This window comes from Ovis aries, chromosome 19, assembly GCF_016772045.2.
Source record: "Ovis aries strain OAR_USU_Benz2616 breed Rambouillet chromosome 19, ARS-UI_Ramb_v3.0, whole genome shotgun sequence".
Taxonomy (NCBI): Eukaryota; Metazoa; Chordata; class Mammalia; order Artiodactyla; family Bovidae; genus Ovis; species Ovis aries.
The window spans coordinates 4,501,023-4,525,299 of NC_056072.1; the positions used below are offsets into that span (position 1 = coordinate 4,501,023).

A 24,277-nucleotide genomic window follows, 5' to 3' on the forward strand; every position below is an offset into this window, starting at 1 on the left:
AGAAGTTCATAAATGCCCTCAAAGAATCATCTGATAGAATTTACAAAGACAGACTCATCCATGGAGGCAAATACATTTTACTTGAAGGTCAAAACAGAATATTCATTTACAATTGAGGATTCATCGAAGGCCCCAATGAACTGATTAGCCAGGAAGAGTAGGTTTTACTCTAAACAGGTTCTATAGTTTCCTTATTTTCAAAAAGAACTATGTCAGTTTTTTTTCCCCAGTGAAATAAAATATTAGCCTGAATTTGTCAGTCATTTAAGTAGAGTGTGCTGCCATGCTCATCTGATACATTATCCAGAAGAAAGGAGAGATACAAGAGGTTGTATTGTATGACATACATGATAACAAGGAGCAGAGGGTAAATATATTTGTCATTTCAGAGAAGCTCTTACCTGACATAATCTGGGGAAAGCCTATTTTGGAGAGATAAATGTAGAAGCCATTTGGAATGATGGATTAAACCTGCCTTTTATCTTTTCAATCGTGTCCAGTGAAATAGTTTCTATTAAGTAGAAGGTTCTATATCCCCGATCTAAGATATAATGTTGTACAAAATATGCGTTGTGTGGATAAATAATCTGATCTATTACATGTTGGTTTCCATGTAACTCCTGCAAGTTCTGGAATCTCTCCTTTTTGGCTTATTAGTTATGACTTTTTAATCTCAGAATCTGAGTTTCAATTTCAGCACACAAAGCCCTTGCCTTTGGCAACTGAAGGTCTCTTATTATGGGCAGAGATGAAAATTTCTCTGAGCCAAGATCTATAATTTTCCATATTAAGTCTTGAACCAGTGCCAGAATTCTAGTAAGTATCAGTGACTCTTTAAAAAAAATTTTGTTTTCATGGAACTGTCAGATTGTAACTCCATTAAGTCCAGTAAAGCGGATACATTCAGCCACTCTGATTTTGTGTTTTAAATAAAACACTGTGAACCCACAGAGTGGGATGTGGTTTTCTTCTCATATCATGTAGTATGTCAGGACACTGCTCTCAACATAGAAAAGTGCTGACTGTGTTCACCTCTTTCCTTGATGCCCTGCTATGTCTACAGTGAAGGAGCCACATGCTGAGTTTCTCAGTAGCTGATGGCCATTTCAGGAGGGAGAGAAGGATCACTCCCAGACGCCCTTCCCTCCAAGGGCAGCTGAGTGCGGTCCTCACAGCAGGACAGCCAGCACATGTGGACAGATGCCGGCAATGCCTTCATGGCCTCGTCCTTCACCAGGCCGTCGCCACTTCCCCTCCTGTGTCCAGACTTTATGAACTATGCCGCCTAGCAGTGTTCTGGTCTCCTTTACTCTATTTTAACTCATGTTTAATAGCAACTTGATGCTTCCTCTTATGCCTTCTCTTTCACTTGAAGCTTACATATACTTTTATAATGTACTTTAGATTTTCTTCAGGGATAACTGTAGGTTCTAGAACAACTATTGCCCAGCAAGAAAATCCAAGGAAAGTACAAGGACCTAAAAACTAACCTAGGGTTTTTAGGCCTTCTATAGTCTGTGAGTTGCCTAAAGGTACGTATGCCAAAAATAAAAGGGCAGAAATGTTAGGTAAAGCCATGTTGATATACAACGGATGATGGCTAAAACTGGGGAATTCATTATAGTATTGTCTCTCATGTGTGTTTGGAATTTTTCATAAAGATAAGTTCTTTAGGGGCTTCCCTGGTGGTCCAGTGATTAACACTCTATGCAGCCAATACAGGGAGTATGGGTTCGACCCCTCTTTGGGGACCTAAGATCCCACATGCCTCACAGCCAAAACACCAAAGCATGTTACAGAAGCGCTATTGTAAGAAATTTAATGAAGACTCTAAAAAGTCTACATCCAAAAAAGGAAAAAAAAAAATCTTTGAAAAAAGTTAAGTTCTTTAGAAATAAATAAGTAAATGAAAACAGACCTATTGGGTGATTGAAATTTTTTTTTAAACGAACTTATAAGAGGTTTTATGTTGTTGATACATAAGGTTCAAAATGTAAGAGGATCATCTAGGTGCTTCCCTGGTGACTCAGGGGTAGAGAATCCGCCTGCCAGTGCAGGAGACATGGGTTCAAATTCTGACCTGGGAAGGTCACACACGCTGTGAGACAACTAAGGCCATGTGCCGCAGCCATGGAGCCCATGTTCCAGAGCCCACAGCTCTTGAGCCCACAAGCCACAATTACTGAGCCCAAGCTCCACAAGAAGTGAAGCCGCACAGTGAGAAGCCTGCTTGTGACAGCGAAGGGCAGCCCCCACGCACCGCAACCGGAGAAAATCCCATGCCGCCACCGAGACCCAGCACAGCTGAAAATAAACAAATCAGATTATTAAAAGAACATGGAAGGGGACAGTCTAAAATCAAAGTGGGGATTGAGTGAAAAATGCTACAATTACAGAACTTATTTTAGTTTCCCATTGTGAGTGATGGGATTTACTCATTTAAGTGTAATTGACATCATTTTTATTTGATCAGAAAATCACACCTAATATTTTTGTGACTGTTAACATATTTGTAGGCTCTTAGAGACTGTTTGATGTTCTTTTCTGTCATAATATTCAGAATCACGAATAGATAAAAAAAAATACTCCAATCTATTCCTTTTTAAGACTATTCTTGTTCACACATGTATGCACACTTCCAGCCCCTCGAATTCCTTCCACTTCTGCCACTAATGGAATGTGCATGAGTGTGTGTGTTTGTATGTCTGCCTCACATTTAAAAGCAGGTCAGTTAAAGGGTTGTTTTATCATTATAGCATTTTTGTTAGCCAGGTAATGCTGAAAATTCTCTTTCAAATCCAGATATGTATATATAGGTAGATACCTATTTACGCATTATCCAGGACATAGGAATGTCCAATAATATTAAACAAAACCAGCAGACACCAAGATCCTTCATATATATACACACACATACACACACACACACACACACACACACAAATGCATGTGTGTTAAGTCGCTTCTGTTGTGTCTAGCTCTGACTCTGTTGACCATAGCCTGCCAGGTTCCTCTGTCCATACTATTCTCCAGCCAAGAGTACTGGAGCAGATTGCCGTACCCTCCTTCAGAGTATCCTACCGACTCAGGGACGGAACCCGGGGATCTATGACGTCTCTTGGATTGGCAGGCAGCTTCTTTACAACTAGCACCACCTGGGAAGCCCCACACATACACACACACAAACATATACGCATACACATACACATATATACACACATATTTACATATAACTAAACAGGAAGTAGTTTATAATGAATTTCCATTTTGTGACTAGTGTAATGATGCTGTTAGAGTGAATCCCACCCATTTAATTAAAAAACCCTTGATTCCATTTAATTTCAGGAAGTAGCAGCTCACTAGAGAGATAGCACTGGATGGACAATCAGTAAACATAGCATTTAAGCTGGAGAACAAAAGAATGCCTGAGTATTTATAAACTTTATTCTCCTCTGTTTCCTAAATAATATTTTATATATCTTTTTTGTTTGTTTGTTTTGTTTCTCTGATTAATGCTTGGGCAAAGCTACAGATTTGCAAGAAGGAGCTGGGATAGACTGGCAACATTCATTGTTTTGGAAAAGTACTAGCAAGAGATCAGATTAGATCCTAGATGATAAGAGGGAAGGGGCAAAGACAGACATCTGTGAAGAGAGAGAATGTCCTGGAGCAGATAGGATATTCAGAGAAAGTGAAAAGACTGAGATGGAGTCTTCTTGCTATTTGTTTCTTTTTTTAAGATAGTAGGGAAAACTTGAATTGCTTTCTGATGTTTCTTAACTGCTTTCCTTTGCACTTGATTCTCTGCTCAGTCTAGACTGTGAGGGAGCCAGTTTTCTTCATGCTGTATAATCTAACATAAGTGTAGTGCTTGCTCTGCTTTCTTGACTAATGTTCCCTAAAGTTCCAAGGATGAAGGTCCACAAGGGGAAGCATCTTCTCTTCTTCTACTTCCATCTTCTCTTCCACTGAAACTCTGGTCCCTTTGAGATTATATCGTTCCTACCTTTCTGGACTCCTTTGGACTTCCCTGGTGGCTCAGACGGTAAAGTGTCTGTCTACAATGCGGGAGACCTGGGTTCGATCCCTGGGTTGGGAAGATCCCCTGGAGAAGGAAATGGCAATCCACTCCAGGACTATTGCCTGGAAAATCCCATGGACAGAGGAGTCTGGTAGGCTACAGGCTCATGGGGTCGCAGAGAGTCGGACATGACTGAGCGACCTCACTTCACTTCACTTGGACTTCATTGAAGGGAATTTCTATCCTGCTGCCCATCATCCCTAAACACTGGGGATCAGATGGAAGAAGGACAACATTCATTGATTCAAGAATGAAAGAAGGCAGCTATGCTTATCACTGTACCACCAAAAACATTAGGGTGGTGGGATGAATTGGGAGATTGGGATTGACATATACGTATTATATATAAATAAATGATTAATGAGAACCTATTATATAGCACAGGGAACTTTACTAAATGCTCCATGGTGACCTAAAAGGGGAGGAAACTCAGAAAAGAGTGGGTATACATATACATATAACTGATTAAGTTTGCTTTATAGCAGAGACCAACACAACATTGTAAAGGAACTAAACTCAAATTTAAAGCTTTTTAAAAAGCGAAAGGGACCTTCCATAGCCTCTTCTCCACACTCTTATTTAAATCTGAAGTACTTATTCCATAGTGGGTTTGCTATCTTTACAGACAAATAAAACCCTACTCTTCAGATTTGGCAGTGGCAGTACTTCCACATAACCAGGGACAGCTAGACCCGGAAATGGGATTCTCAGTTCATGAGCTGCATCTTGCCCCCCATGATCCTTTGCTGTCACCCTGCTGCCCTCTTGAGACAGCAAATCCGCTTTTCCTCTGACTCAAAAGAGCTAACGTGGGCAGCCGGGGGCTCTCCGACCTCCTCTCTCATCTCCCTCTTTCCACCCCCTTGGGTTCCTCATGTCACTGTCCACTCTCCTAAAGAGCCAAGCACGCGCTCAGCTCAGGGCATTTGTATTTCTGCCTTTTCTCCTGAAATGTGTTCCTCTTCAGTTCAGTTCAGTTCAGTCACTCAGTCGTGTCCAGCTCTTTGCGACCCCATGAATCGCAGCACGCCAGGCCTCCCTGTCCATCACCAACTCCCGGAGTTCACTCAGACTCACATCCATTGAGTCAGTGGTGCCATCCAGCCATCTCATCCTCTGTCGTCCCCTTCTCCTCCTGCCCCCAATCCCTCCCAGCATCAGAATCTTTTATGAGTCAACTCTTCGCATGAGGTGGCCAAAGTATTGGAGTTTCAGCTTCAGCATCAGTCCTGCCAATGAACACCCAGGACTGATCTCCTTTACAATGGACTGGTTGGATCTCCTTGCAGTCCAAGGGACTCTCAAGAGTCTTCTCCAACGCCACAGTTCAAAAGCATCAATTCTTCGGTGCTCAGCCTTCTTCACAGTCCAACTCTCACATCCATACATGACCACTGGAAAAACCATAGCCTTGACTAGACGGACCTTTGTGTTCCTCCTACATCGCTCCAAAACATTATCCTTTCTTTCATTTATGTCTTTGTCTAGATCTTCCCAGCTTCCTCTGTCTAAGATGCCTGTCCCTTTTTCGCCACCCTCTGCACCTTAAACTGTCTTGGCTATTTCTTTTTTTTTGTATGTATAACAAATGAAGTAACATGTATACATGTGCCTGCTCAGTCACTCTCTCTCGACTATAATAAAATGTCTGTGATAGCAGGAGCTTTGTTCACTGGCTTAGTTCTGTAGAAGCTAGCGTAATACCTGGCATATAGTAAGTGCTCAGTAAATAATCACTGAATGAATGAAACTTCTTCCCTTACTGTTGAAAATGACTGTGATCCTTCAGATGGGTGATAAAAGTGATAAGGAATGTGGAAGAGAGACAGGAAGCAATGCAGAGTGAATTGTAGACTGTCAATGACTTGAGAGTAAATCTTGGACATTTATTAGCTGTAGCTAATTATTTGACTTGCTTAAACTTGCTGCCTTTAGCTCAAAATTATTTTATCTCAAAAACAGATTTATTTTGAGGACTAAATGTGATATTGTACTAAAGCTTATGGCACAATATCGAACACAAGAAGCTTCATTTCAAAACTGATAACCATATAATTCACCTTACAACGCTCATCTGTTCTTTAGATCCTACAGCTTTAATCAAATCTTAAATTACAATTTACTTTCTTTTCATTTTATTCTGTCAACAGGAGAATGTTTGATATATTTATTCTCATTATATTTTGGAAAATTAAGAGGTTCACTCTTCTGACCGTCTAAAACCAGTGTTCTCAGAACCAGCTTCTCATATGAAGAAACAGGGGTTTGATTTTATTTTATTTAAAAATTTTTATTTATTTATTTCTTGGGTGCACATGTGGCATGCGGGATCTTAGTTCCCTGACCAGGGATTGAACCCCCGCCTCCTATAGTGGAAACGTGGAGTCCACTGGACCGCCAGGAGAGTCCCATGATTGTAGATATGACCCCTTCAGATGACCTCCTCTCTACTTTTTGGAAGGCCTTGGGGCATTAGCCAAATAAGATCAGAAATTGAGATGCCCAGTACCAAGGCATGAACAGTTCACCAGACCTACTAAGAGACAGGTTTAATTCCATTCCCATCGAGACAGGAAAACAGATATCAGCTTGACATTAGCTAACTCTTCTTAAAGAACATCCAAAATGGAAGATGAAAATAACATTAGTACTTTTTCCTTCATATATTTTGACAAATTGGACAGGGTCTCGCACGGGCTATATCTACAAGAGTGAAACAAAGCAGAGTGTTTTATAGTAATTCAGTATATTGAGTCCTTTTCCCAAAGTCAACCCTGGTAAAACAGATCATAATCTATATGAAAAGAAAGCTCTCCTTTTTATCACTTTAAGTTTTAGAGTCTGAAATAGAATCTTTGAACTCTCAATACTTCTGAAATTCATCACTGTGATACCTGCAGCTTGGGGTCTATTTTCAATTAACGATACTATTTCTATGGTAGGAACAGGAGAGGCCAGGGAAATGGCTCTGAGAGTCATGCTTTTTATGTGTGCAACAAAGATTTTAATAACACCGCACATTTCTTTTGTATGCTTCATGCTTCATAAAAGCTATTTCTCTGCCTATCTTACATATTTGTCACACACTAACTCCCGTTCATTCATTCAGCTAATACTTAATCTGTGCTGCCATATGCCAGGTTTAGGGTTAAGTACTGAATGTACTTGATGGAAGTGAAAGAGGAGAGTGAAAAAGTTGGCTTAAAGTTCAACATTCAGAAAACGAAGATCATGGCATCTGGTCCCATCACTTCATGGCAAATAGATGGGAAACAGTGGAAACAGTGGCTGACTTTATTTTGAGGGGCTCCAAAACCACTGCAGATGGTGACTGCAGCCATGAAAATTAAAAGACGCTTACTCCTTGGAAGGAAAGTTATCACCAACCTAGATAGCATATTAAAAAGCAGAAACATTACTTTGCCAACAAAGGTCTGTCTAGTAAAGGCTATGGTTTTTCCAGTGGTCATGTATGGATGTGAGAGTTGGACTGTGAAGAAAGCTGAGTGCCGAAGAATTGATGCTTTTGAACTGTGGTGTTGGAGAAAACTCTTGAGAGTCCCTTGGACTGCAAGGAGATCCAACCAGTCCATTCTAAAGGAAATCAGTCCTGGGTGTTCATTAGAAGGACTGATGCTGAAGCTGAAATTCCAATACTTTGGCCACCTCATGCAAAGAGTTGACTCATTGGAAAAGACTCTGATGCTGGGAGGGATTGAGGGCAGGAGGAGAAGGGGACGACAGAGGATGAGATGGCTGGATGGCATCACCGACTCGATGGACATGAGTTTGGGGGAACTCCAGGAGTTGGTGATGGACAGGGAAGCCTGGGGTGCTGCAATTAATGGAGTCACAAGAGTCGGACACGACTGAGTGACTGAACTGAACTGAACTGTATGTAAAGCCATGTGATCCAACAAGTCAGGGGGCAGCTGCAATTTAAAGTAAGTTCCAGGAATTGTAAGCAGTTAGTCCAAGATTTAATAACAAGTAAATGGTAAAATAGGGATGTGAAAGTAAAATTCATGATCAGCAAAGTAGTCATATACATCATACCTCCAACTACCCTCAGTCTGTGCAAATTATGTCAAATGTATGACTTTTTCCTTTCAGGAAAGCTTTTATATGTTCCTGGTTGGTGACCACTGCTACATGGTTTTATTTAATCACCATGTCCTGAAAATACACAGTATGTTCAATCCTTACTGATTATGATTGTTTTTAAGTTAAAAAAGAACCAATCTGCAGTTGCTAAGAGTAGGCAAATTTGCAGTGATCATTAGGAAACTGGGAAAAGGCTTCAATACCTACTATAGATTCAAAAAAGACTTCTTTACAGACTTATTGAACACTGAATATTGTTGCTGTTCAATTGCTAAGTTGTGTCCAACTCTTCGTAACCCCATGGACTGTAGCATGCCAGGCTTCTCTGTCCTTCACTGTCTCCCAGGGTTTACTCAAACTTATGTCCACTGAGTCAGTGATGCCATCCAAACATCTCATCATCACCTTCTCCTCCTGCTGTCAATCTTTCCCAGCATCAGGGTCTTTTCTAATGAGTTAGCTTTTTGCATCAAGTGGCCAAGTTATTGGAGCGTCAGCCTCAGTCCTTCCAATGAATAGTCAGAGTTTATTGGCATTAGGATTGACTGGTTTGACCTCCTTGCTGTCCAAGGGACTCTCAAGAGTCCAACACCACAGTTCAAAAGCATAAATTCTTTGATGCTCAGCTTTCTTTATGGTGCAGCTCTTACATCCATACATGACTACTGGAAAAACCATAGCTTTGACTATAATGACCTTTGTTGGCAAAGTAATGTCTCTGCTTTGTAATATGCTGTCTAGGTCATAGCTTTTCTTCAAGGAGCAAGTGTCTTTTAATTTCATGGCTGTAATGACCATCTACAGTGATTTTCGAGCCCAAGAAAATAAAGTCTGTCACTGTTTCCACTTTTTCTCCATCTATTTGCAATGAAGTGATGGGACTAGATGCTATGACCTTAGTTTTTTGCATGTTGAGTTTTAAGCCAGTTTTTTCACTATCTTCTTTCACCTTCATCAAGAGGCTCTTTAGTTCTCTTCACTTTCTGCCATTAGGGTGGTGTCATCTGCTTATCTGAGGTTATTGATATTTCTCCCGGCAATCTTGATTCCAGCTTGAGCTTCATCCAGTCCAGCATTTTGCATTATGTCCTCTGCATATAAGTTAAATAAGCAGGGTGTCAGCCTTGATGTACTCCTTTCCCAATTTTGAGCTAGCCCATTGTTCCATGTCCAATTCTAACTGTTGCTTCTTGACCTGCATACAGGCTTCTCAGGAGGCAGATAAGGTGGTCTGGTATTCCCATCTCTTGAAGAATTTTCCACAGTTTGTTTTGATCCACACAGTCAAAGGCTTTAGTGTAGTCAGTGAAGCAGAAGTAGGTGTTTTCTGGAATTCCCTTGCTTTTTCTAAGATCTAACTGATGTAGACAATTTGATCTCTAGTTCCTCTGCCTTTTCTAAATCCAGCTTGAAGTTCTTGGTTCAAGCACTATTGAAACCTAGCTTGAAGGATTTTGAATATTACCTTGCTAGCATGTGAAATAAGTGCAATTGTGTGGTAGTTTGAATATATTTTGGCAGTGCCCTTCTTTGGGTTTGGAATGAAAACTGGCCTTTTCCAGTCCTGTGGCCATTGCTGAGTTTTCCAAATTTGTTGCCATTTTGAATGCAGCACTTTAACAGCATCATTTTAAGGAGTTGAAATAGCTCAGCTGGAATTCGATCACTTCTACCAGCTTTGTTCCTAGTAATACTTCCCAAGGCCCACTTGACTTCACACTACAGGATGTCTGGCTCTAGATGAGTGATCACACCATCGTGATTATCTGGGTCATGAAGATCTGTTTGTATAGTCTTCTGTGTATTCTTGCCACCTCTTAATGTCTTCAGCTTCTGTTAGGTCCATACCATTTTTGTCCTTTATTGTACCTACACTTTGGCCACCTCATGCGAAGAGTTGACTCATTAGAAAAGACTGTGGTGGTGGGAGGGAATGGAAGCAGGAGGAGAAGGGACGACAGAGAATGAGATGGCTGGATGGCATCACCGACTCAATGGACATGAGTTTGGGTGAACTCCAGGAGTTGGTAATGAACAGGAAGGCCTGGTGTGCTGCGATTCGTGGGGTCACAAAGAGTCGGACATGACTGAGCAACTGAACTGAACTGAACTTGCATGAAATGTTCCCTTGGTGTCTCCATTTTTTTTAAGAGATCTTTAGTCTTTCCCATCCTATCATTTTCCTCTGTTTCTTTGCATTGTTCACTTAGGAAGGATTTCTTCTCTCTCCTTGCTATTCTCTAAGACTCTGCATTCAGTAGGGTATATCTTTCCTTTTTCCTTTGCCTTTCACTTCTCTTGTTTTCTCAGCTATTTGTAAAGCCTCCTCAGACAACTATCTTGCCTTCTTGCATTTCTTTTTCTTTGGAGTCGTTTTGGTCATCGCCTGTTGTACATTGTTACAAACCTCCATCCATATAAGCAAGAAATTTAGAGACTCTTTTCAGACGAAAATATTTTAGAAACTGAATTGAAGTACAGTCTTAGCTTATTCACCTGAGTGGATGCAGAATGATCCTCTGTGTTTTGTTGTTGTCAAGTCATGGATAGTTTTCTAGGTGTCCTCTACTCTAATAACAAAAAATAGGCATGCATACTAAAATTGTGTGTGTGTGCATATGTGTGTCTATGTGTGATCAACTGTATGCTTGTGTGTATGTGCTCAATTGTGTCCACCTGTTTGCAACCCCATAAACTATATCCTACCAGGGTCCTCCGTCCATGGAATTTTCAACTTATGTTCCAGAAACTACATTACACTTAGTGGAAAGAAAAGATAAATAATGCAGGGAGCCTACCTTCAGGAGGCTTTTGATTTAGTAGAGAAAACCATGTAATCCTGGACAAACAGGTGTTTTGCACATGCCAAGTTAGATGTCTGTATTGCAGAGCACACAAGAAGAGACTGGAATTGACTTGTGATATTTTTAATTACTTGTTTAATGTCTGCTTTTCTATCAGAAAGAAAACTCAATACGGGCTAGAACTGTGTCCATTTTATTCCCTCCTAAAATTTTTCATAGCTAGCACAATACTTGGTAAATAGCACTTATGAAAAGTGAAAGTAAAGTCACTCAGTCTTGTTCAACTCTTTGCAACCCTTTGCACTGTAGCCCACCAGACTGCTCCATCCATGGGATTTTCCAGGCAAGAATACTGGCGTGGGTTGCCAAGATCCAATAATGGATTTTGGGTTATCTTCTCCAGGGGATCTTCGCAACCTGGGGATCATACTCAGGTCTCCCACATTTATATTTCAAATTAATTTTGAAAGAATTTCAGGCAAAGTTGAATGGATAAATCAAATGAATATATTAAAACATTAATGTAAGGTCTCTCTCTCTATGGGAAGTTGGGGTAGGGGGGTGCATGGGAAAAGAGGTCAGGAAAGAGTCTATGAAAATAGTTAAGTGAGGATAATGGGAAGCCAGTCAGGACTGAAGGATCATTATGAGCAAATCTAGGAAGGTGTGAAAAGTCTCTGACCTTTTTGGGTAGTCCTAAACATGGGAATATTGATGTGTATATTTGGATCATGAATTTGGATGGCATTTTGTGCTAGGGAGTTTGGACTTTATCCTATAAGTGAACATGTGGAGCATTAACATGATAAAATTTGCTTCTTAGGAAGATCTATAGGCAATTGAAACCCATATAAAATACCTTTAATGTCCAGTCCCAAAGGAAGAATTGATAGCTACCTAAGAAATATTAATTTGAAATAGTTTTCCCCAACACTCCCTTGGTGTAGTCTAGCCCTAAACTGTTATATCACTTGGCTTCTATAGCAAGAGCAAATGGATCTTCTATTTTAGAGCCATCTGTATACACTGTGTTTACACTCAACTCTTCCATAAGGGGGACTGACTCCATAGATAGATTTGTCCATAGATGTTTACAGCAGACGTGGTCTTTAACATGTCTTTCAAGAACTCAGGTTCCTGTGTCTCAGTTAAAGTTATTTAGTATGAATCCGTAAGTGATTCAGGCACCATGAAAGCACTCTTGATTGTCACAGTTCCGGTTCCTTGAATCTTAAATTAGAAAAAGCTCAATCCCAAGGCTCTTCCCCTGTAAATCCTTCTCCCACTGAAGGGAAGTTCTCCTTAGCTGACACATCAGCCCTGTTAACTAATTCCTACACAGTTAAATGCAGCTTTCACTTTGAAGCTAGAATATGGGAAGTCCTCTACATGTGAACCATCATGTTGCAAGCTTTCAAAGATGTGATCATGGGTTCTGTCTACGTCAGGTGTGAGTGAAGCTGCAGCTCGCCCCTCCGTCTCCTGTTGCTGACGACCCTTCAGCTCTACCATCTCCCACCTCCTCTCCCTCCTCCAGTCAGTAACTCATCTTGCCTGTTCACTGGATGCCAGCCCGTGTGCCAACCATTGTACTGCCCTACTGCACTTTTCAAAGTATTATACTGTGAGACTAAACGTGTTTGCTTTACTTTTTGTGTTGGTTTTTTGTGTGTTATTTGTGTGAAAAGTCTTATAAACCTATACAGCACTATTAATATATAGTCGATTGTGTTAGCTGGGTACCGAGGCTAACTTTGTTGGACTTACGAACAAATTAGACTTATGAATGTGCTCTCAGAATAGAACTCATTCATATGTAGGGGAATTTCTGTGTATTTATTTCTACTAACTCAGTTCACCGCAGTTTGGGAATTTGCTCAATCTCCATCTCCAGCCCAGGTAATAATAGATGCTTCGAAATAACATGCCAGAAATTGACATACATTTTCTTGACCTGAATTTTGGGGTGCATATGTGTTTACTTGGTGGACTATCATAAGTGGATACTGGGAAAAATCCTGATTTTTTCATCATAAGATTACTCACTCCGTATACCCTCCATTGGTCCTTTACCTAGGGCAGGTAACATGAGCTCCATGTGAAATTAGTCACACCTGGGACTTGAAATTCTCTCTTTTTTTTTTTTTTTGAGAATGAATTCTCGTTCGCTCATTTTTGCTTTTTCATGTAGACTGGCTAGTTATATTTAAATATGGAAATTATGGGATTCTATGCTCACTTAAAAGGAAAAGATTGTATTCTCACACTTCAGTCCATTAGAACTTCCTTAATATAAGGAATCTAACGAAGTTATTTTAACTATCTGTCTGTATGTACTTAATAATTTGATCAGCAGATAATGAAATGTGTTCTACTCTCAGACAATTTGTTAGGCCACTGGGGTAGATGCCAGGCAAAGGTGAATCTGACCCAGTTCTTGACTCCAATCAAATCAAATTCTCCTAATAGTGGAGAAGAACATAGATGTGCATTATGGAAATTTAATGAGATTTGGCTGGTCCCCTATTGATAGGCATTTATAAATTATAGTATGTGATAATTATGCTACAATAGCAAGCAGCATTTCAAAAGGATGATATGTGCTGATCTAGAAAGTTCTTCATATATAATTAAACAAATAATAAAACACACATTCTGAGCAAGAGTATCCCCTTTGGAATTAAAAAGAGCCAGACAGATGGAAGATGGATTAGCAGATAAATATTTATGTATTTTTCTGGAAATAGGAGGGGGGAGTTGAGAAGAGGTCTTTTTATTTTTCACCTTTGTGTAATTTCAGTTTACTAAATAAATGTCCTTCTTTGTTTATGTGTTTATTGATTTTTAATATCAAAGGGATATCAGCACTATAAGGTTACAGCTGTTTATTTTTTTCATTTGTGCCTCTTTTAAATAAAAAGTGCCATGTTCCATAGAGTGTGGAGTAATTTATGAAGATTGCATGTAGTATGCAAAGAGCTCTCCCAGGGGCAAGTACAGCACTGTGCAGGTATAAGGAGTTAGAGGGGAGGAAGACAACAGCAAATATGATCGATCTTGGTCAGTCAATAAGATTGTCTTATTTTTAAGACTCTTCACCTTAGAAACATGCTCCTTGATACCTTGCCTTCTAACTACAAGAGTTTATCCTATCTGTTGTTGGATAGGCGAGTCAGACAGTTGCAGATAAGTCAGTGGGTGCTTTTTGGAAGTGCCAGTGCTTTCTGCGTTCTTGTTATCTTCACTCAGCACAGATAAGGTTTCAGTCATATCCCCATAGAAGGAACCTAACCCTCAGCGTGTACTTTGTGTCTCATCCATTTGAAACGTTAACTTTCTCTGTGATGTTTCTCTGTGTTGTTTCTAGAATAAGCTTTTTCTATATGGAAAGAATTATAGAAGTATTACAAAGAATTGAAAAAGTACATTTTTGTTTGTTTTTTTAACTTTCAAAAATTTCTAATTGAAATATAGTTGATTTATAATTGTTAATTTTTGCTGTACAACAAGGTGATTCAGTTATACATATATATTTTTTCATATTCTTTTCCTTATGGTTTATCACAAGATACTGGATATATTTCTCTGTGCTATATAGTAGGACCTTGTCTTTTATCTATCCTAATATAAGAAAAGTTATGACCAACCTAGATAGCATATTGAAAAGCAGAGACATTACTTTGCCGACTAAGATCCACCTAGTCAAGGCTATGGTTTTTCCTGTGGTCATGTATGGATGTGAGAGCTGGACTGTGAAGAAGGCTGAGCGCTGAAGAATTGATGCTTTTGAACTGTGGTGTTGGAGAAGACTCTTGAGAGTCCCTTGGACTACAAGGAGATCCAAGCAGTCCATTCTGAAGGAGATCAGCCCTGGGATTTCTTTGGAAGGAATGATGGTAAAGCTGAAGCTCCAGTACTGTGACCACCTCATGCGAAGAGTTGACTCATTGGAAAAAACTCTGATGCTTGGAGGGATTGGGGGCAGGAAGAGAAGGGGACGACAGAGGATGAGATGGCTGGATGGCATCACTGACTCGATGGACATGAGTCTGAGTGAACTCCGGGAGTTGGTGATGGACAGGGAGGCCTGAGTGCTGCGATTCATGGGGTCGCAAAGAGTTGGACACGACTGAGCGACTGAACTGAACTGAACTGAATATAATAGTTTATGTCTGTTACTCCAAACCTCCCACTCCATATTTTCTCTAGTACCCTCCCCCTGGCAACCAAAGGATTGTTTTAGTTTATTTTTATTTTATTTTAGTGTTTTAATTGCTGATAATCCCTCCCCCCAAATTCTCATTCTTTTTCCATATTCTTTCCCATTATGGTTTTTCACAGTATGTTAAATATAGTTCCCTCTGTTCTACAGTAGGACCTTGTTTATCCATCCTAATATAATAGTTTATATCTTGAATCAGAGAGATGAACTTGAGATATTTACTCAGCCATAATACAATTCATCGGAAACAGCGTCTTTCCTTTTTTTCCTAGACAAACAGCTGTTCCACTTTTGTTGTTACTCTGGAGCATTTTCCTTTTCTGTAAGACTGTTTCCCACAATAGAGAATTATATTTGTAACTAAAAGTGAAAGTGTTAGTTGCTCAGTCGTGTCTAACCCTTTGTAGCCCACCAGGCTCCTCTATGGGATTATCCTGGCAAGAATACTGGAGTGGGTTGCCATTTCCTTCTCCAAGGTATCTTACTGACTCAGGGATCGAACCCTGCTCTCTTGCATTGCAGCAGATTCTTCACCTCTGAGCCACCAGGAATATAAGTACTAATCTGTTACTGATAAATAAAATTGAGAAAGTACATGCAAATTACTCTTTCTCTAAGTATTATTAACTTTTATTAGTTTTCACAATTTTACATTTATTTGCTCACTTTGGCCTAATGACAGGAGTACACGTGTCTGACGTTTGTAACTATTACCCGTATAATTGGTTTATTCTGTTAAGGTCAGTTCAGTCGCTCAACTCTTTGCGACCCCATGGCCTGTAACACTCCAGGCTTCCCTGTCCATCACCAACTCCCAGAGCTTGCTCAAACTGATGTCCATTGAGTCAGTGATGCCATCTAACCGTCTCATCCTCTATCATCCCCTTCTCCTCCTGCTTTCAGTCTTTCTCAGGATCAGGGTCTATTCAAATGAGTCGGTTCTTTGTATCAGGTGGCCAAAGTATTGTTCTGTTAAAGTAAACTGTGATTACAGTGGCAGCATAAATATCCTAGCAGATATCACTGGGTGCTTGATCTTCTAACCTGTGCACAGAGAACCATAGTAATCTTGTCTTAGTAAATGTCTAGTCTTTTTCGCTCCATCCCCAAGTTATGGGTCAATCACAAGAACTGCCTAAAACTCATTTCCACTTACCCCGATGGTAAGGAAGGTAGAAAATAAGTAGTTGGAGACAGTGTTTGATTAGAAATTCAGAATACATGGTTCTGGATGTGATGTTTCCATCACCTACCACAAATTAGCTGGCAATTCCTCAAACTTGTATTTTCCTGATTGGAAAAATAAAACGTTGAAATGAAATACATTTTAAGGTCAGATGACTGATAGCGGCTATAGCACTTCCAGGATGGAAGTGTATTTCAGCTGTCCAAATAACTATACCACATTTAATATATTAATAGTATATATAAAACATAATTAAATAATAAACAAACTACTAGGAGTTGTAAGGAAATGTAGCCAAATAGCTCACTTTGTCATCTGCAAAAGACTTTCTAACTCCAAAGTATAATAATTCTGTGTTGTAAACTTCGGGTAATTTTTGCCATATCATTTATACTCTGTATTTGGGACTTAGATAGCTATATGCTGTGCTCAGGCGCTCAGTCGTGTCCGATTCTTTGCGAACCCATGGACTGCAGCCCGCCAGGCTCCTCTGTCCACAGAATTCTCCAGGCAAGAACACTGGAGTGAGTGTCATTTCCTCCTCCAGGGGATCTTCCTGACCCAGGGATCGAACCCACATCTCTTGCAGCTCCTACGTGGGCAGGCGAATATTTTTACCACTATGCCACACACATACGTATAGTATATTATGTTTATCATTATAAAGCACGTGTGGAGGAAAAGTAGCAAATTATTTGTAGACAAATCATAGGGATTCGCCCTGCAAAATTTCCTAGATATGTCAGTAAGTATGTAAGTAAATAAGGACGTGAGTTCTAACATAGAGTTAGAACCACACTTGTATCCGTGATCTGTTTGTTTGTTTGTTTTTGGCTCTGCTGCGTCTTCATTGCTACTCTTGGGCTTCTGTAGTCGTGGTGAAAGGGCTCTAAAGTATGGGCTCAGTAGTTGCAGTTCATGGACTTAGCTGCCCCATGGCATGTGGGATCTTCCCAGACCAGGGATTGAATCTTGTCCCCTTCACTGTTGGATGAATTCTTCACCCCTGGCCCACCAGTGAAGTCCTTTATATCCATAATTTGTACATCGTTATTTATCCAATATCAGTACAGGCTACTTCTCTCTGCATATGAAGGAATTAGGGACAATGGTCAGCTAGAAGACAGCAGGAAGATTAAAGATGGGAGAATGGCATTAAGGGCTGAAAGTTCAAATATTGGGTTGGCCAACATGTTCTTTTGATTTTTTTTTTTTCTGTAAGATGGGAAAATGTAAACAAAGTTTCTGGCCAACCCAGTGCATTTTTGTGTCAGCTTAAAGAAAATCACACAACATAAATGTGTGGTTTAATATAAAGTTTTATTCAGGGACCTTGCTGAGGACAGCTCAATAGCTCTGAGAGAACTTTTCCGAAAAGGCAGTGGAAAAACCATCTTCTATATTGATTTTTGGCTGGAAATACATGCACTCAAGCATACATCTCAGTAAGAGATTACTGCACAAAGTCATAAAGAACAGACTATGAATGTATGTATATATATGAATGTATATATGTATGAGTGTGTGTGTGTGTGTGTGTGTGTGTGTGTGTGTGTGTGTATACACGAATGTATATGAATGTTGCCCTGAACATCACAGGGATAGTTTGCTTCAAATAAAACTAATTCATATCTATACCTGAAAAAGAAAATGATGGTTTCTAGATCAAAACGTTACCATATTTAATCTTAGTTCTTTTTCAAGTCTCTGTTTATTTCTCTGGCTCGCTGATGTCTTTAGTGATATGCAGGATCCTTAGTTGCAGCACGTGGGGGTCTAGTTCCCTGACCAGTGATGGAACCCAGGCCTCCTGCATTGGGAGCACAAATTTTTGGCCACTGGACCACCAGGGAAGTCCCTTTATATTAGTTCTTGAAAAAAATATTTTTTTAAACTCCTCCCTGTACTCTCACGCAAGAATTTTTTATGCTCATCTTTCAGTAAGCTGCTTCTGTTGTTATTAACATACTCTCAATTCAACTCTTCCCAATCCTTTTTTTCCCTGAAGACTTACACTCTATCTGAGGTGAGACACTTTTGAATTTAACATTTTAAATACCAGAATTGTAATTTATATAATAAAGAGATATTTTTTTAAAAGCCCAATATAAATACTAGAAGAGTTTATATAAACTGCATGCTAAAAATCAAAAATGCTCCTCTTCCTTGAGGGACAGCAGGAATTCTGCTATTATTAGTCATACATCTTAGCTAAAGCATATGTGCATATCTACCTATAGGATACAATATTAGAAACATTTTTAGTGAATCAAAATTGAAGGTATGTTAAGTTTTAAATAAAAATCAAAATATAGTATTTTGCATTAATTTTAATAAGCAAAATACTTGTTGTTGGTTTGTTTGCTTAAAATACAATAGCAAATCCTGTAAACCATTAGATTGTTTTTATCAGTTTATCCATCCAATGTTTTATGTTTAATACAAAGTTTGAAAGACTTGAAATACTCCACTAAGCAAGCAAATTGTAATTACTCCTTCATAATTACCATGCAACTTTATTGCCATGCATTGTTATAATTATATTTTAAATTCCCCCCATTTATATGAGAGACCATAATGTCTTCTGGCATATTGCAATCTGTGACTTATAACTGCATCTCACTTCCACAAAGGCCTTTTCTCCATTTAGCCTCTATTTTAACTACTGTTAAAAGAGACTAAACAAAATTAATTGGCATCGTAATACTGCAGTAAGGAAATTGTAGATAATATATTTCTCAGCTACTGAAATCATTTCATTATTCAGAGGATTCATGCGTGGCCTCTGAGATCTATTCCTCCTTCCTTAAGGAGTCAGTAATCATCACATCTGCTGCTGCTAAGTCGCTTCAGTCGTGTCTGACTCTGTGTGACCCCATAGATGGCAGCCCACCAGGCTCCCCTGTCCCTGGGATTCTCCAGGCAAGAACACTGGAGTGGGTTGCCATTTCCTTCTCCAATGCATGAAAGTGAAAAGTGAAAGTGAAGTCACTGAGTCGTGTCTGACTCTTAGCAACCCCATGGACTGCAGCCCTCCAGGCTCCTCTGTCCATGGGATTTTCCAGGCAAGAGTACTGGAGTGGGGTGCCATTGCCTTCTCCACATCATCACATCAGTGCTTTTCAAACTTCAGTGTATACAGAAATCACCTTGGGATCTGGTGCAAACACAGATTTTAATTCAGTGTGTCTGGGAAAGGGCCCCTGACAGTGCATCTCTAACAGGCCCCCGTGCTCTGATACCATTGCTGCTGGTCCTTGGCCCACACTTTGAATAGCAGCACTGTCGAGCATCTTGTAAATCTGTGTACAAGGTGCTGTTAACAAGTTTCTCATACGCACATAGACTTCACTCAGACCTCTACTCGAATCACTTCCCACCGTCAAGCCTGGAAATCGTTACTGTTCAAAGACTTAACACAAACAGAAGCTGTTACCAAACTCAGTTTTGGCTGTTTGTTGCTATAAAGCCAATACTTGAGAAGCAAGTGTTCCTTTGAAAGGTAAGGTTAGTTTATTCAGCAAGCTGGCACCTGGGGAGAAGGCAGACTCATGTCCGAAAACCAGCTCCCGGGATTCAGCTCAACCATGAAAGTTTTCTGGTTTTGTTTTTTGATATTTATCCATGTATCTGTTTGGCTGCACCAGGTCATAGTTGTGGCATGCAGGGTCTTGCTTGCGGCTCACAAACTCCTGGTTGCAGCACGTGGGAGCTAGATCCTGACCAGGGATTGCACCTGGGCCCCCTCCATTAGGAGTTCAGGATCTTACCATTGGACCACCAGGGAAGTCCCATGAAAATTTTTTTAAGAAATTAAAAGCTAATCTCTGTTAATCATTTGGGGAAGGGGTCAAAGTCTTTGTTATCTTCCACTGTGCACAGGCGGTTTTCTGATTGGTTAGTGATGAGATAATAGGGTGGTATCCAGGAATTTTGTGCCTAGTCTGAAGTTACCATCCTCCACCTGCATGGGGGCCTTGGTTCCTACAGAAGAACTGGAGATATGTTTTCATCTATATTGCTTATGGTGGAACTAGGACCCTGCCCCAGGACGGATGTTCTGTTGTTTCTTGGCTATTCCTCCCTCGTCTTCATATCCCTCCCCACGTTCTCTGATTAGCAACTGTTTGGACCTGTCCTTTGGATTTCAGGGAAGGTCAAGGAGATGGTATGCAACCTATGTCCTACAAACAAGAGATAGGGGACAGGAAAAGGTTTTGTATCCAGTAGGGCCCCACACAGTCCCACTCAGTTTCAAAATGTCATTCAACCTGTGAAAAAATTTGCCAAGTAAGCCTTAGGTAATTACACTGTGAAATGACATGGCTTCCAGAAGAATATGACATTTGAACTACATCTTGAAGGTTGCTTCATAATTTGCCAGGCAAGTAGAGGAGCCAAGGTAGGGGGAGCCAGGAAAGGAAATTCCAGGCAGGAGAAAAAAGCGTTTATAGGTGAGGGATCTGTAAACCCCTGGGGGAAGGGAGGAGGCTGATGAAAGGTAAGATTAAGGACACAGATTCTCATCTTTTAGTTGAGGAGCTTGGATATTTATATTACAGGTGTTTAGAAATCACATGAGGACTAGAAGATTATATAAATCTGATTAATATAATTTACTAATGTTTTCTCTGCCACTCTCAATAAAATAGTCCCTTGGGAAACAGAATGACATGCTTACAATTCAAAGATAATATTATGGATATTCCATCTTATTTTAATGACACTTTTGAACATTTGTTTCTGGGGTTTTATTTCTTTAATTCATTTAGTAAATCATTGTAGCCCTATCTTCTTTTCCATAAAAATCTGCTTCAAATTACTGAAATGACAGCAGATGTTTCAGCTTAGCAATGTCAATAAATACAAGTAGGTCATTGTCAGCATCCACCGCCTAACACTCTATGAAGATTGTCGAATATCAAGGTGGCTAAGACTTCAAGACTCTAAGATACCGTAAAACATCATTTGCAAAGATATCTCTGTTAGGGCTTCCCTTGTAACTCAGTCGGTAAAGAATCTGCCTGCAATGCAGGAGACCTGGGTTCGACTCCTGGGTTGGGAAGATTCCCTGGAGAAGGAAATGGCAACCCACTCCAGCCAGTATTCTTGCCTGGAGAATCCCATGGACAGAGGAGCCTGGCAGGCTACAGTCCATGAGGTTGCAAAGAGTTGGACATGACTTAGTAACTAAACCACCACTGCCTCTGCTGAAAGCTAGGAAAGTCTCACTCTATGACTTTTTAAACTTCCCTTAGTGTTAAACTATTTTTTTGAAAGTTCTCTTTTCAATAATGGTAAACTTAAAGATAGGTTGAAAATCCAGAATCTTCTAGTCTGTCTACCTTTGGTCCTTGTCTAGCTAGATTACTGTTGTGTGTATGTTAATTACTCAGGGTCATCTGACTCTTTGCAACCCCATGGACGCATGGAGCCCAGCAGTCTCCTCTGTCCATGGGATTCTCCAGGCAAGAACACGCGAGTGGGTTGCTTCTCTAGGGGACCTTCCCCAGTGCAGTTCAGTTCAGTTCTGTCGCTCAGTCGTGTCCGACTCTTTGCGACCCCATGAATCGCAGCACGCCAGGCCTCTCTGTCCATCAGCAACTCCCGGAGTTCACTCAAACTCACGTCCATCGAGTCGGTGATGCCATCCAGCCATCTCATCCTGGGTCGTCCCCTTCTCCTCCTGCCCCCAACCCCCAGCCAGGAATCAAACCTGGGTCTCCGGCATTGCAGGCGAATTCTTTGCCTCTGTGCCACATGCACTTCCAAGTTATTGTGATCTGGTAGTGTATGTTTCAAGGATGCATCTGCAAAATTGTTTATGCTAGTGAGTAAAAGGAATCTCAAGGTTAATTGCGTATTCAGGGTTTTCTTTTCCTGCAGTGCTGCTCCCCAATACCTTACCTTCCAAAGTTTCACCAATAAAAGGGACTTTTAAATGTACACACACACACACACACACACACACACACACACACACACACATATATAAGCTTCCCTGGTAGATCAGTGGTAAAGAATCCACGTGGCAATGCAGGAGATGCAGGTTCAATCCCAGGTCAGGACGATCCCCTGGAGAAGGAAACAGTATCCTTACCTGGGAGATCCCATGGTCAGAGGATCCTGGCAGGCTCCAGGCCATGGGGTCGCAAAAGAGGCAGTCACGACTTAGTGACTAAGCAACAACACACACATATATAGTAGGAGAGGAAAATAATTTTGTCTCTGCCCCTTTGAGATCTTGACTGAGACAACCGCTATACTAACAGGCAACTTAACAAGAGAAAAATAGAAGTTTAATAATATGTATGCGTCCTCTATACATGGCAGATACTAAAAAACTGAGTATATCAGTCAGCAGTGCTGCATGGTAAAAGGCAAGGATACAGAGAAGAGCAAAGAATTAGTACCACATATGGGAGATCACAAACTGGGCAGCATCCCAGCCAGCAGAGAGGCAGGAGCTCCCAGGAGCTGCACCAAATGAAAACTGGAATGCATTCTAGCAAAAAGTGGATGGGTTCTGGACAAGTCACTTTCTTTAAAGGGAAGGCATCAGTCTACCGGAGAGGTGACTGAGTGTTGACTGAGTCATTTCTGATTGACTGGTTTCCGATTCCACTTCTCAGAGAGGCTGAAACTGTACTTAAGTCTGTTCAGTGGCAAGGGGTTTAGCATAAGTGACTCCATTTGGGGCTTGTTGTCTTGTTTTTAACACCATCATAATCAGAAGGGGTTGGGTCTTGTCTTCTTATTCTTCCTCTAAGGCAAGTGCACATTCTGCTGAAACTGATTATTTTTTCAACAATATTTGTTATATTCTTTGATGGTCTGCCAGTAGTTTTTTGAAGCCCAGTTAGTTAGAACAGCCGCCAACAGAGTTGAAACTAAAAGGGGGCCAAATATCTCTCCAGAAGCAAAAAGACTTCAAAAGATATGCATTACAAAGCACTACTGTGACTCACATAATCACTTATTTTAAAGGGGATTTGCTAATGTAAAATTGGTTTCTTATCTTCCCAGCCCCTAGTGAGCCTTTACTGTGCAAATTCGCTGATGGAGGACAAAAGAAGCGACAGAATCAAAGTAAATACACCCAGAATGGAAGGCCTTGGCCCAGGGAAGGAGAGGTGAGTCCTGACTGACCTTTGCTCAGAAACGTGGCCACAGACATCCCTCAGAAGGCTGGCAAGACAGACATGCGGGGCCATGAGGAAACCAGGTCCCACAGAAAACCAGATGGCTTCACAGGGGGCAAACGAGCAGACCTGTATCGATTCTATCAGAATATGGTTAGTTGAGAAGGAGAATAGGACTTCCAGACTGAGCCTAGTTCTGCACTGTCATTAAATCCTCTTTCAGCAAATGTGAAACCAATAGATATCAGTAGCTCCTGAAAGACCTAGCCACAGAGACTTGGTCCATTTGTGTCCGAGTTATAAAATAAGGGAATGATTACTTAAGAAAATACTTCCAGTGATATCAACAGTGAGAGTTACATATTAGTGTTTGAAGGAAAACAAAGTTGGATTTATTTCATTCTACCATTAAGCTGTTCTAGTTTTCTTTATACGTGTACTTGGAGCATGCCCAAATGCTCATACATGTGCTGATCTGTTTTTTATATGTACACATCAACATAAAATGTGACATTTTCTGCCAGTCAAGGAGAAAGAAAAGCTGGTACACACAGGGTTCTACTTTTTCACAACAAGGAGAAAAGCATTTAACAGTTAATTACCCATCTAGTCTCCTAACACAAAACAGGAGAAAAGCAAGCTTATGGCTCCAGTGCCACTTGGGGATGATTCCCTTTGGTTATTTTTGTTATAAGAAGACAAGGCAAATGTGTCTGGGCTTCTAAGAGGTCTTTTTAT

The 24,277-nt window shown here is 40.4% G+C and overlaps 1 protein-coding gene across 10 annotated transcripts in view; it reads left to right on the top strand.

The window, feature by feature from the left end:
- Positions 1 to 24,277, top strand: part of RBMS3 (RNA binding motif single stranded interacting protein 3) — an 816,868-nt gene that overhangs the window by 630,208 nt on the left and 162,383 nt on the right. For all 10 annotated transcript variants that reach the window (XM_004018199.6, XM_015102101.4, XM_015102103.4 and 7 more), the window contains exon 7: positions 23,424 to 23,530. In XM_004018199.6, coding sequence (XP_004018248.3) covers positions 23,424 to 23,530 — 107 coding nt within the window. The remainder of the gene's footprint in view (positions 1 to 23,423; positions 23,531 to 24,277) is intronic.